The 13,131-nt window shown below is 49.6% G+C and overlaps 1 protein-coding gene across 1 annotated transcript in view; it reads left to right on the top strand.

Moving 5' to 3' along the window:
* Positions 1-12,316, top strand: part of DNAH9 (dynein axonemal heavy chain 9) — a 142,090-nt gene extending 129,774 nt beyond the window's left edge. Inside the window, exons 41-42 of the mRNA XM_050319515.1 lie at positions 3,909-4,298; positions 9,496-12,316. Of these exons, the coding sequence (XP_050175472.1) occupies positions 3,909-4,298; positions 9,496-9,723 (618 nt within the window). The 3' untranslated portion in view covers positions 9,724-12,316. The remainder of the gene's footprint in view (positions 1-3,908; positions 4,299-9,495) is intronic.
* The last annotated feature ends 815 nt before the right edge of the window (positions 12,317-13,131 follow it).

Genomic DNA, 13,131 nt, shown 5'->3' with positions numbered 1-13,131 from the left:
GAGTTAGACCAAATTTCAATAGGCTAACGGGGTATTTCACTATATCAAGTGAAAATAACCTGAACTGAGAAAACAATTTGTGACAATAGTGTGCTCATCTGGAGGAAATGGCTGCAGGCTGATTAGGGTTTCCTTCAAGGGTGTCTTTAATGAAAATTACTCCCAGCATTTGGGAAAAATAAAATGAAAAAAAGTAACTTGAATCATTTCAGATGCACTTTAGTATTCAGCATCTGAAATGCAAATTTATGCATAATTGTGTTTGGACAACTGTATGAGATTGCTGCTGTAGATGCTTTGAACCCTCACAGGAGACTCTGACATTATGCTTGGGTGCACAGGTTTTAAAAATTGCTTTTCTCAAGCCTTGCTGAGAATTACATTTGCTAATTCATTTGTTTCCTGAAAGTAAAACTAGACATGATATATGATCGGGGGTTATGTCTTTAAATCAATTTGACTGCTTGCACACATTTTGCAATACTTTTCCCCGTGTTAAAACCCTTCCAGGAGTGCAAAAGCCTCCTGTCTCAGTGTCCTGCTATGGCCAGTGCAGGACTTTGCTCTTCAGACTATTTTTTCTTCCTCTGTGGACTTGTCATGGCTTTAAATTATCGATACTTCCTTTCCATGCCCAATTTCTCCTAAGATGGGAGATGATGACCCACAGGCTATGAACAAAGAAGGAATTGCAATGGTGCTTCAGGGTTTGTGGCCAATGTTCAGTAACAAGGTCATGACAATTTCCCTGGTGGGTCAGACCATGCTGACAGCCTGGAGAAGCTCCTGCCAGCCCCTCTGCTCTTCCATAGGCTGAGCTTTGATGTTGGATCAGGAAATTGTCTCCAAGTGTGTTATGGAGAAAGTGAAACACTGGTGCCCAAGAGGAAACCCCTGGGCTTGCACTGCCTGGTGGTTCTGTCGCTTCATGGCAAGTGCCACATGAGCCACCTGTCATTTGTGTTGGACCTTTGTGCTTGGGGTTACCCAGGACTTCACAGCCCTTTGACCACCTGACCCATCATTTTGAGATTCCCCACAGCTGTAAAATTATGGAACAGAAATTGTGAGGAGGCAGAGACTCACCTGGGATGGCACAGGTGGGGTGTGTTTTGAAAGGTGGTTGCAGTTGTTCCTCATGTTTTAGTACTGCTGCAAATATCCCTCCTTTCCATTTAACCTCCTTTGTTTCTTTCAGCTTCAAAGACCTTAAACCCTTTGTACTCCTGATTTTCTCTGTCCACCATAATCTGCTCTCCTTGGGGAAACCCAGCAGGTTCAGAGGGCGTGGCAGAGGTTTAATCCTGCCTTGTACCAGTCCCTCCTGGTGAGACAGGAACGTTTCCCAGGGAAATCCACAGATCCTGGAAGGGAGGAGGAATCTGATTAGAGATCTCAGGGCTGCAGCATCTTCCAGGCATGGGGCAATACAGAAGTCCTCTGAGCTCCCATTGGAATTGGTGGGTGTTGGGGGCTTCCCCTTGAAGTTCTGCCCTTGCTTATTGCCAGACAAAATGGATTTCATTGTGGATGGTTAGAATTTTTCACAGGAACAGAATAAGAGAAAAAAACCAAGAAAAGTATGAAGAAGAAGATGATGATGAAAATAAGGAGAAGAAGAAAAGAGGAAAAAGAAGAAAAAGATTAAGAAGGAGAAGAAGAAAAGAAGAAAAAGATGAAGGAGACAAAAAGAAGAAAAAGGAGGAGAAGAAAAAAATTAAGAAGGAGAAGAAAAGAAGAAGGAGGAGAAGAAGAAGAAGAAGAAAAGAAAAAGAAAAAGGGGGGAAAAAGAGAAAAAAATAGGGTTGTTAGTCAAGTTCTAAAAAGCAGAAGGGCTTGAGTGGACACTTCCAAGGCCTGAATTCAGCTGACACCTCTCCTTCCTCCCACACAGCAGTGTATGGGGCAGGTGTGTGTCCAAAGCCCTTGCTGAAGTTGTCACCCAGCAGCTCCCAGGACTGTGGCTGGTTCAGGGTATTCCTGTCCTGGCCACTTGTCTGCCAAGGTGGAGGCTCTGGGCTCGTTGCAGAAGGACTTACTGGCCCCAGAGCAAGCCTGGTTTGCCCTAAGGGGGCTGCAGAGAGGTGGGGGTCAAGTTCTGCTCCCAGGGAAAAAGGGACAGGACAAGAGGAAACAGCCTCAAGCTGCACCAGGGAAGGTTTAGATTGAATATTAGGGAAAATTTCTTCATGGAAATGGTTATAAAGTCCTGGCACAGCTCCCCAAGGCAGTGGTGGAGTCACCATCCATGGGAATGTTCAAAAAGCATGTGGATGTGGCATTTGAGGAGGTGGTTTAGTGGTGAACATGGTGGTGGTGGGTTGATGGTTGGACTTGGTGATCTAAAAGGTCTTTTCCAGCTTTAACCATTCCATGATTCTGGTGTTCTAAGCCTCAGTCACTCCATGCAGAGCTTCCATTTGCTGGTGTTGGATGCACCGTGTTCCATCACCGAGGCCACCCTCCTGCATCCCTTGCTCTGGGGGGTGTCCAGCTGTGACCTTGTCCCTCTGGAGCCTGTCAGTGGGACCTGCAGGTCAGAATGGTCAGCACAGGAACAAACTGCAAAGATTTGGAACTGCTGGGTCTGCCAAGAATTGCTAAACATGTGTTTGTGTGTGTGGGGTGAGTTGCTTTGAGCAGATTTCAACTTCTGCTAAAGCTTCACGGATTTTTGTGGCCCCGGTACAGGGCACCTCTGCTGACCTCATGGCTGGAGGCACTGACATCCTGGGAAAGAACAGTTGGAATTTTCTAATGTGAATAGACTGACCCAATTCCCTCACCCTTGTTCTCAGCAATGGCTCAACTGATTTCAGTTAATCTTTCCAAAAACACTCAGCCTGAGGCAAAGAGAAACTGTAAGTCACATAAATTCTGGTGAAATGATAAGGGGACAAAAGGAAGTTTTTATAATTGAAACCAGTGATCACCATTATCTGATCATTCCATACAGGGGAAGCTGAGCCTGTGTGTTTGCAGGTTTTTTATTTACAGCCTTGCTTGGTCTGAGTGGGGCAGAAGCACAGATTAGTTGTTCAGGATATTGTCTAGTCCAACCCCATCCCCAAAGCAGGGACAGGTTATCTGGGACCTGGTCCAGTTGGCTTTGGAATTTTCTTAATTTTAGTCTCTCAGACCCTGGAACCCTCTGCAGAGCACCACGAGCTCAAGAGGGATGCGTTGTTGATGTGCAGAACCCCTTTTTGGCCAGGCAATGATGTTCCAGCTCTTCTGCCTGGACAAAAGTGATCCAGGTTTCTCAAAGCTTTAAAACTAATTAATTGCTGCATAAAGGATAAGACAAACCTTTCTCTTTATCTCCCTTGGCTGAATCATATCTTAATTTGTTGTGTGTTTCCCTGCTGTGGAAGGAACTGTGATTACATTTGCAGACAACACGTGAAGTTAAAAAGAAAATCTTGCACTGCAGAGCAATAGATGAGGAGAGGAGGGAGGGGAAGTGGAGGAGAGGAGGGAGGGGAAGTGGAGGAGAGGAGGGGAGAGGACTTGACTTAACAAACATTTGGACAGTTTTGGAGTAAATCATCAGAGACTTCAGTGTTCTGCCCTGGCAGTGAATGAGAACAGCTTTGAACCTTTGAAAATTGGCTCTAACAAATCTTCAGTCCACAAGTCCAAACAGAAAAAAAAAAAAAGGGGGGACAACTGAGGGACACCCCTGTCACTGTCCCACAGCTTTTCCTCCCAGTAGTGTGTTTACAGCAGGGAAGGTGAGGATGCAGGGATGTGCAATAGGAAAACCCAAACTCCTGAAGCCCTTCACAGTCGGTGACCAGCAGTGAGTGTGTGGGGTGAGCTGCTGTTCCTCACGTCCCAGCCCAGCTTCTGCTTGAACAGCCCCTGCTGAACAGCTGTTAGTGCTGACTGTGCCCTTTCTCCCACAGGGAGAGCTGACCATGACCAGTGACATGGAGAGCCTGCAGAATGCCCTCTTCCTGGACATGGTGCCCGAGTCCTGGGGCAGGAGGTCTTACCCTTCCACAGCCAGCCTGGGCACGTGGTTCACCGACCTCCTCGCCCGCATCAGCGAGCTGGACACCTGGACTGGAGACTTCTCCTTGCCCTCCACCGTGTGGCTCGGTGGGTTCTTCAACCCCCAGTCCATCCTGACAGCCATCATGCAGACCACAGCCCGCAAGAACAAGTGGCCTTTGGACAGGATGGCCCTGCAGTGTGATGTGACCAAGAAGAGCAGAGAGGATTTTGCCAGCCCCCCTCGGGAAGGGGCCTATGTGCATGGGCTGTTCATGGAAGGAGCACGATGGGATGCACAGGTGAGCTCACCAAGGCTCTTGGGCTGGGAGGGAAGCTGTGGATGTCATGTCCTTATTCCCTGGCACTCAGGAAACTTCTCAGCCTAGACAGGCTCTCATCTGAGCTGCCTCTTCAGGAAGGACAGATGGGAGATCTGGGCCTCTCCTGGGTGGCCCAGGGAGAAGGTGGTCAGAGGAATCACCCTTTGGAGCTCAGTTCCATGGCTGGGAAGGGAGTCCAGGGTGCTCAGCTTGGACTGGCACATCCAGCCTGTCCAAGGTGAATCTCAGCCCAGGGGCACATCGACTGGACTGTGGGCAGTACTCGAGGTGCTGCCACAGACACATCAGAGGGTCCTGACAAAGGACCTGGCACTGTCCCCACAACTCCACATGGTGTGGTTCCACTGCTGCCTCCAAAAGGGACAGATTTTTGTGGGGTCACTACGCTGTTGCCTGTTTGGCAGCAGTGGGGAGAGAGGAGAGGACTCTGATTTCCTACGAGCTCACATCCTCAGGGCTGGATGGGTGTGGTGTGCCACCCCCAGAGCACTGTGCTTCCACTGTCAGGTGCTGCAGGATGTGACCAGAAATGAATCACATTCTTCATCCATTCCCTTACGTCAGGCCTGATGGGCCTAACCCATATGGTCCACGTGGACTCAGGCTGGTGACTCAGGAGGGGGGTGGGCTGGCCCTGGACAAGCAGAACACAGTGAGTGTCCCTTGCTCTTCCTTCCCCCTCTGGATGAGGGGACACCTTTCAGCTGGAACACAGCCTCAGGTAGCCAGGGTTGGGACCATGCAGAGCCAGAGCCCTCAGACTGACAGTTCCCACTGGGTCTGGCTCTGTGAGCTGCCTGGCCTGTGGGGCTGTGATTCCCAGTGTGTGCTGTGTATGGGAATTCAAGGACAGTGGTTCCTGCAGCTCTTCCTGTGCTCTGCTGCTGCCAGGGATCTGTGAGAGAGAGAACACTGACCAAAGTGGGTCACCCAGAACCTTCTGATCTGTGTCAAGTTTACCCTCCTACAAGAAGAGGCTTTTATGTCAGACACAGCTCTTTACCCAGACCCAGCTCTTCAGACTCCAAGTGTTAACCTTGAAGATGCCACTTTATCTGCTGTGGGACTTGGTGGGCAGCTGCTGAGGAGCCTGTGAGATCCTGAATCCCAGGCTGACCTCACAGTTCATGTCCAACACTCACTACTTATTTGTCAGCTCTCTCTCTGCAATGGTTCTCCATGAAGAACAGGAAATGAAGCAAAGCTTTGACCTCACTGAGTGCTGCCATCCAGTGCACTTGATCCCAAACCCTTGGGAAGGTCAAACTTGCAGGCCCTTTTTCACTCTGGAGATGGGTTGATGTGTACATTGGGTCTGGAAAACTGCAGGCAGTCAGGAACATGGGCACAGGCACTTTGCAATCAAGGGGTTGCAGTGTGGGTGTCATGTCAGATCCCCTCCGTGGTTTTGCTCTGCTCCCAGCAGAAGTCCCAGCAGCAGAACAGGGACCAGCCCAGTCCATTTCCCAGCCCTGGTCCCACAGTTCCCTGACCATTCCCTGCTCTAAGTCTGTGATGTGGCTGCCAAACACAACCCCTTGTAATCACTGCCCTCACCACAGGGAACACTGCATTTCAGCTGCCCTCAAACCCTGACATCTGAAAGATACAAATCAGCTGGACACAACACAACACAACACAACACAACAGAGAAAGTAAAAAAAAACTCCTGGTCATGCATATCAAATACTCCATTTAAAAGAATTCCAGTGACTGGGGTTACATTTTCCTTTACCACCCTTGCCACCATTACTAGAACTGATTTCTGCCCAGGTTTTGCCTGGGTTTTTCCCAGCTCCAGGCAGGGCTGGTAGGGAAGAGTGAGAAGTTTCGGTGGTGCAAAGCCAGAAATCTTTTGGGAAACACGTGGCTTCTCCCCTCTGCCTCCCCCTAATAACTCGTGCAGGTGATTGCGTTCAGCAATGAGCTTTGTCTGCAGGGACCATCCCAGTCCAGTAACTGTGTTTTTCTGATTACATTTTCCTTGTGATTGAAAGATACTGAGCAACTACCTTTATGGAACCATTCATAATCTCTGGATATCATGCTTCAATTTATTTCAGAAAGAAAAAGGATATTTTCATGGGTTACTGCTCTCACTGAAATATCATTTCCACTGAGTGGAACTATTAATTTCACCTGTAATCCGGTGAGCACCAGTATATTAATGGATGTAGGACTTTTAAAACAGGTGCACATCTCTTTTGGGTTGTATACTCCTTCCAAATTACTCCTCTGATAAAAATGGCAGGCTGTATTTAGAAGAATCCTCTGGGGAACACCTCCCCTCTTAAAAGAATATTTCACATTTAGGTTGTGCCTCCAAAAAAAGCAAAAAGTCCCTCTATGTTCTGCCACGCACATTTTTCTATTTATTTAAACATTTATGTTTGCCCTTGGGTGTCTTAAATTTATAAAACATTCATTACAAACCAGCAGGCAGCTATTAGATGAAATGAAACTAAGCAGATTATTTTGGGTGCAAATGATGTGTTGCTGCAGCCCTGTTCCAGTCAGTGGCACTCAGTGAGAGCTGCTTCGACTGAGGACACTCTGAGGCATTTCATCTCAAGCCAGGGGAGCCTTGCTGATGGATTCCTGGCTTTCCTGCTCCCAGCAATGCCGAGTTTGATGCCCAGTGTGTGCCCTGCATCTCCCCAAGGGGAGAGGTGGCTTTTACACCACGTGTGGTAAGTGAAACCTGGCCAGGTGCAGACAGCCCAGCCCCTCTGTCATGGAACCATGGAATGATGGAATGGGTTGGGTTGGAAGGGACCTTAAAGCCCATCTAATGGGCAGGGACACCTTCCACCAGCCCAGGTTGCTCCAAGCCCCATCCAACCTGGCCTTGGACACTTCCAGGGATGGGGCAGCCACAGCTTCTCTGGGCAACCTGTGCCAAGGCCTGCCCACCCTCACAGGGAAGGATTCCTTCTCATTCCCCTAGTCCAGTTGAAACCACAAACCCCATCACTCTCTGGACCCCCTGGGGTGATGTTTCTGCTGCTCCTCTGCTGGTCACCAACCCTCTGCCCTGCAAACAGTGACCCAAAGCCGTGCTGGGGGACCTTGGACCAACTGACCCCAGCTGGGCTGTGCTGGGTGGGCAGCTGAGCTGGTGACACCCCAATGGGCACAGAGAGTGAGGGGGTGATGGGTGTTGTCTCACTGGATCTGCAGCTGGGCCCATCATTCCCCATCCCTGCCTTGTGACAGCTGGTTTGTGTCTTCAGACCCACTGACGTGTCCCCTCTCAGTGGCCTGCTGGGAGGGCAGGACAAGCAGAAAGGGCTTTGTCAGGATCTGAGGCCTGAGCTCTCTGAGCTTTGCACCAGGAAAAGCTGTGCCAGTAGTCAGGAAAAAATTGCTTTCAGAGTAGAATTAATTTCTGATCATAAGAGCAATAAAAAATGCAAATGCAAATCAGCCCAGACGTAACAAAATGCTGTGTTACATGGAGTTACCTCAGAAAGATTTCAGCTCTTGTTAACCCAGAGACAGGTAGAATATCTCTTGGAAATTTGATTTGAAGCATTCCCAGCAGTTAAAAAAAACAAACCAAAAACCCGAGAACTGATCAAAATCCAGTCTCAAAACTGAAAGATGTAGATTTCAAAAGAGTGCATAAAAATGTTTAATAAATAGCTGCTTTGCAAGGTATTATAAGAATTATTTAATGTTTGTTCAGCAGGTTGAAAATATAAAATCCTAAATGAAAGCTGGATTTATCACAGCTCAGTATAACAGATGGCATTAGTACAATTAAACTGAGGTGTGTGGCAAGAGGGATTATTTTTCTTCACTCATTTGCAGAACTAAATAAACTCCTGGAGAGGCTGAACCTCATCCCAGGGCCCTGACGTAAGAGCACTGGAAATAATAATGATATGTGAGGCTCAGCTGCAGGGAGAGGCCGTTTCTTTAGCACTGAAAAGCTTTTTATTTCTGTTTCTCTATTTGTTTTCATTTGGTCTCTCCAACTTCCATTAAAAAATTTTGCAGCTCCCTGGAAAGGGATTGATGTGCAGGGCATTTTATTGTCAGAAGGGGAGACAGAAGATCCCAGAGAAAGCCAAATGAGAGAAACAAGCTGGTGATTTCTTGCCCTGGCAGAGCAGTGCCCTTGTCCTGTGCTGGGCAGCCTGGGCAGGGCATTGCTCGGAAGGGGATAACAGGGACTTGGTATTTAATGACAATATTCCCTCAGGAACAGGCCTGTTGAATCCTACTTGTTGGTGTGAGCACTTGTGAGAGGGGAAACCAGCCTGTGGTGCCTTTTGGGGCCACACAAACCACTGTGTGCATTTCACTTCCCTAGACAAGTGCTCGGATTTTGGTGGTGGGATGGGACCTCACTTGGTGACTTTCAGTGAGGGTCGCTCTCCATCCCCAGCCCAGTTCAGGTGCCCAGCATTGCTCCTGCCATGAGCAACACCTCCCATGAGGGGACTCTACTCTGGCAAAACCTTGAGAAAGAGCTGCATGAGAATAATCACAGAACCCCAGAATCCTTGGGGTTGGAAAAGCCCTCCCAGCCCATGGAGTCCACCCTCTCCCCAGTCCCCACCCTGTCCCCCAGCCCAGAGCACTGAGTGCCACGGCCAGGCCTGCCTTGGACACCTCCAGGTCTGGGCACTCCAAACCTCCCTGGGCAGCCTCTTCCAAGGCCTGGCCGCCCATTCCATTCCAGGAAGAAATTCCTTCTGATGTCCAACCTGCCCCTCCCCTGGCACAGCCTGAGGCTGAGTCCTCTTATCCTGTCCCTTGTTGCCTGGCAATAGGACAAGAGGAAATGGCCTCAAGCTGCACCACAGCAGAAACCAGAACAAGAGAAGTGAAAGCTTTGTTGATAATGTGGCTGGACAGAGCCAAGAACGTTGTTCCCCCACACAGTCCTGCTCAGGTGTGTGTGGGTTTGAGCACCTGATGGGAGGCAGGCTCTGTACCCTCACTGAGAGAGGTTCATGGTGAGACAGGGCAGGTGTTGGATCCAGACCCTCCTTCCCTCAGAATCATCCAGCCTCTTTGAGCTCAGGAGAGCTGTTTGCACTTCCCCAGTAAGACCAACCTAAATGAAAATCACAGAAGATGATGCTGTGGTGGAGCAGCTGATGGACACCTTGGAAACCTAAGCTTTGTCTCCTTTCATTTGCAGGCCGGGCTGATCACCGATGCCAGGCTCAAGGAGCTCACCCCAGCCATGCCTGTCGTGTTCATCAGGGCCATCCCTGCTGACAAACAGGATACCAGGGGCACGTACCCCTGTCCTCTGTACAAAACACGCCAGAGAGGCCCAACTTACGTGTGGACCTTTAACCTTAAAACCAAGGACAGCCCTGCCAAGTGGGTGCTGGCTGGGGTGGCCCTGCTGCTTCAGGTCTAGGGGCACCACCACACCCCTCTGCAAATCCCAGCATTGCCTTTCTCAGGCAATTTAAACAATGAAATGCTGAGGTTTAGCCCAAGCTCCATCTCTCCAGTGTCCCCAGGACTCTCTCTGAGCACTGGGGACATGGCCTTTACAGAGCCTGTGAGAGGTGACAGAGCTGCAGAGGGACACGTGGAGCAGGCTCGTGGCTGCTGTAAATCCAGAGCCTGTAATTCCTGCACTGCTGCACTGGAGCACTGGAAGATCCCAGCCTGCAGCCTGATATTCCACACCTCTGAGATTAAATGTAAATCTAATTTTTATTTCTATTTCATATTCCAAAGTAGTTTTAAAATCAGTGGACTTTTCCAAAACACTCAGATAGTCCAGTGACTTGTGAAATTCTCCAGACCTTGTTCTTTACTCTGTTTCTTTGCCATGTGTGTGATGTTGAAAGCTGGGAGGTGAGCAGATATTGTGGTTATAAACTGTTTCTTGCTAATTTTCTAAATTTTAGAAACACTGAAAATAGTGTTAATATCCAATATGCTTAATGGAATCAGCAGTAAAAGTACAACACAGGGGTTATTTTAGAGAATTTTTCATGGTCATAGAGACTTACTGGGTCTGGCTGAGCTGGAGTTCATTTCCCCCAGCAGCCCTCCCAGTGCTGTACTCTGCACTGGCAGCCAGAAGGGTGTTGATAACACTCCGGTGTTTTGGCTCCCACTGAGCATCAGCACTGCAACGTTCCTTCCTCCTTCAAAGGAAGGTGCTGGGAGGGGACACAGCCAGGCCAACTGCCCCAAACTGGCCAAAGGGATGTTCCAGACCCTGTGATGTCAGCTCAGATATAAAAGCTGAGGCAGGAGCAGGAAGGGGGGCATTCATTGTCTCTCAGGTCCCGTGAGCTGCAGCCCTGCTGATGGGGAGCGCCCATCGCTGCTCGTGGGGAGCAGGGAACAAACCCTGTCATCTTCTGCTTTGCTTTTGTGCACACAGACCTCTGCTCTGCTGTTTGCTTTAAATAAACTGCCTTGTCCCAACCCACCAGGTGTTTTCCCACCTTACTCTCTGCCCTGTCCTGCTGGGAATGGGGGTGATGGAGCGGCTGGGTGAGCACCCGGTGTCCAGCCAAGGAAACCACCACAGCCCAGCGTGGGGTGAGATAAAGGCAGTTGTGTATTTTTTTTTTTTTTTTTTTTTCATGCTATAGTAATAGTAGCTATTGAATAGCAAGCTCCTGTGCAGGACACGGAGTTTGCTGGCTGCACTGCTTATCACTTTATTTTGCTAAGTTTTGGGAACATACTGATCTAACAATGCTTTGCATTTACACTAATGGCCTTGCTGTGCTTGGGGAGGTGTCTTCTGGGGAGCTATCTGGGAACAATGGAGAAATACACCCTTCCCCCCCTGCCTGGCATTGGTATAAATGGCTTTAGAATGAAGTCTGCTGCACCCCTGGCTAATCCTTATGGGAGCTGTTTGGAAATGTTACTGTCACTAACTAATACTGTCAGCACATTACAGAGTTCTTGGAATCTGGTGTTATCCTGGTGTAGGAGAAAACATACTTTAGGTGATGATACATTGGGGTGTGCCCTGAGGTGCCCAGTTGCTGGGTGGCAGGGTGTGTGGAAGGACCTGGGCAGATTCCCAGGGCATTTGACACCTCCCATTCCCTGGGACTTCACACCTGAACAGGTATTTGACCCCAGCAAACTGGCACATCACCTGATGGAAGGGTGCCTTGCCTACCCCAATCACAACCAGCAGCTTCTTGCTCTGTACTGGGGCCTGGCCTGTGCTTGTCCAGCCACAGTTCAATGTTCTCAGAAGACTGTGGTGGAGGCAGGGACCCAAACTGCAATAGAGGACACTGTGGGTGAGGTGGGGACTGAAACCACCACAACAACAGTCATTGTGAAAAAGAAGAAATGGATGAGGCAAGCAACAGGTCCATAGCAGTGATTAGTAAGGGAGGAACAGGAGGAAGAGGAAGAAGAAGAAGGAGTAGAAGGAGGGGAGGGGGCAGATAAAAAAGCTGGTCCTTCAACAGAGGTCCTTCATCAGACAAATCAAAGAGGGATCTGAGGTTACCCAGTCCCTGACTCCTCAGAACTCCTGGACTTGCAGAAGGATCACAGCCACCATCGATGCTGGGACAACAGGGCTGACAGTCAACAACTGCAAGGTCATGAAGCCCAACAGCTGGGATCCCTTGCCAGAGATGGCAACACTGAAAGAGGAGTAGGAAAGGAGAGAACAATTTGCAGTCTTTGGAGATGGCTGCTCTCAGGCAGGGAAAGGTATCCATTCAAGGAAGATCTAATGAGCTCCCCAAGGAAGTGGGCCACTGCAGATGAAGGTGTCCAGTACCTGAGAGAATTAGCAGTGCTGGAAATCATCTGTAGTACCCTAAAAAGGGATGACACCCCAAAATACCCAGAGGATGTTTCTTGCACGCTGGCCATGTGGAGGAAGGTGGTTGAAAGCGCCCCTGTATCATATTCCGACAGTCTGGTGACATTGTACTACCCAAAGATGGATCCACCAACTGTAGAGGATGCTCGTGGGAAGTGGAGAATAAACTGTGTTCTCTTTGCCTGGCTTCTGCTTTAATAAACTGCCTTGTCCCAACCCACCAGGTGTTTTCCCACCTTTCTCTCTGCCCTGTCTGGCTGGGAAGGGGAGTGAGAGAGTGGCTGGGTGGGCACCTGGCATCCAGCCAAGGAAACCACCACACTAATAAAAGTCATTGTTCCTGGACTAGTCTCCAGAAGTTGCCTGTAGGCCTGTGCCATGTGTTTAATCACGGCACAGAGAGCAAACAGGGGGTCAGGTGGGAGGAACAAACCTGCCTGGGAATTTAACATTTATAATCCTGACCTGGGTGGCTGAGAACTGATGTGTTCCCAGAGCAGAGCTGGGTGTGAGGATCTTAGTGAGCCAGAGACACACAGAGCATCGCTCTGGGCTGCAGGGGCTGAGCCCTGGGAGTTGGGATCACAGAATCCCAGAATATGCTGAGCTGGAAGGGACCCCCAAGGATCATCCAGTCCAACTCCTGGCCCTGCACAGGCCCATCCCCAAGGGTCTCATCCTGTGCCCCAGAGGATCATCCAAACCCTCCTGCAGCTCTGGCAGCCTTGGGGCTGTGCCCACTGCCCTGGGGAGCCTGTTCAGTGCCCAACCAGCCTGTGGGGGAAGAACCTTTTGCTGAGATCCACCCTGAGCCTGCCCTGACACAGCTCCAGCCATTCCCTGGGGGCTGTCCCTGGTCCCCCCAGAGCAGAGCTCAGTCTTGCCCCTCCTCTGCCCCTCCTTTGGAAGTTGTCCCCTCTGACCTCTGCTCTGCTCCCTATCTTCCAGCACCTGGAAGCTCCATGAGTTTACTTATGAGTTAACCTATTAAACTGC

Source organism: Myiozetetes cayanensis, unplaced genomic scaffold (genome assembly GCF_022539395.1).
Source record: "Myiozetetes cayanensis isolate MyiCay16 unplaced genomic scaffold, myiCay2020 scf22, whole genome shotgun sequence".
Taxonomy (NCBI): Eukaryota; Metazoa; Chordata; class Aves; order Passeriformes; family Tyrannidae; genus Myiozetetes; species Myiozetetes cayanensis.
Note: the sequence above shows the minus strand (reverse complement) of the source record. Positions and strands in the feature narration are given on the sequence as shown.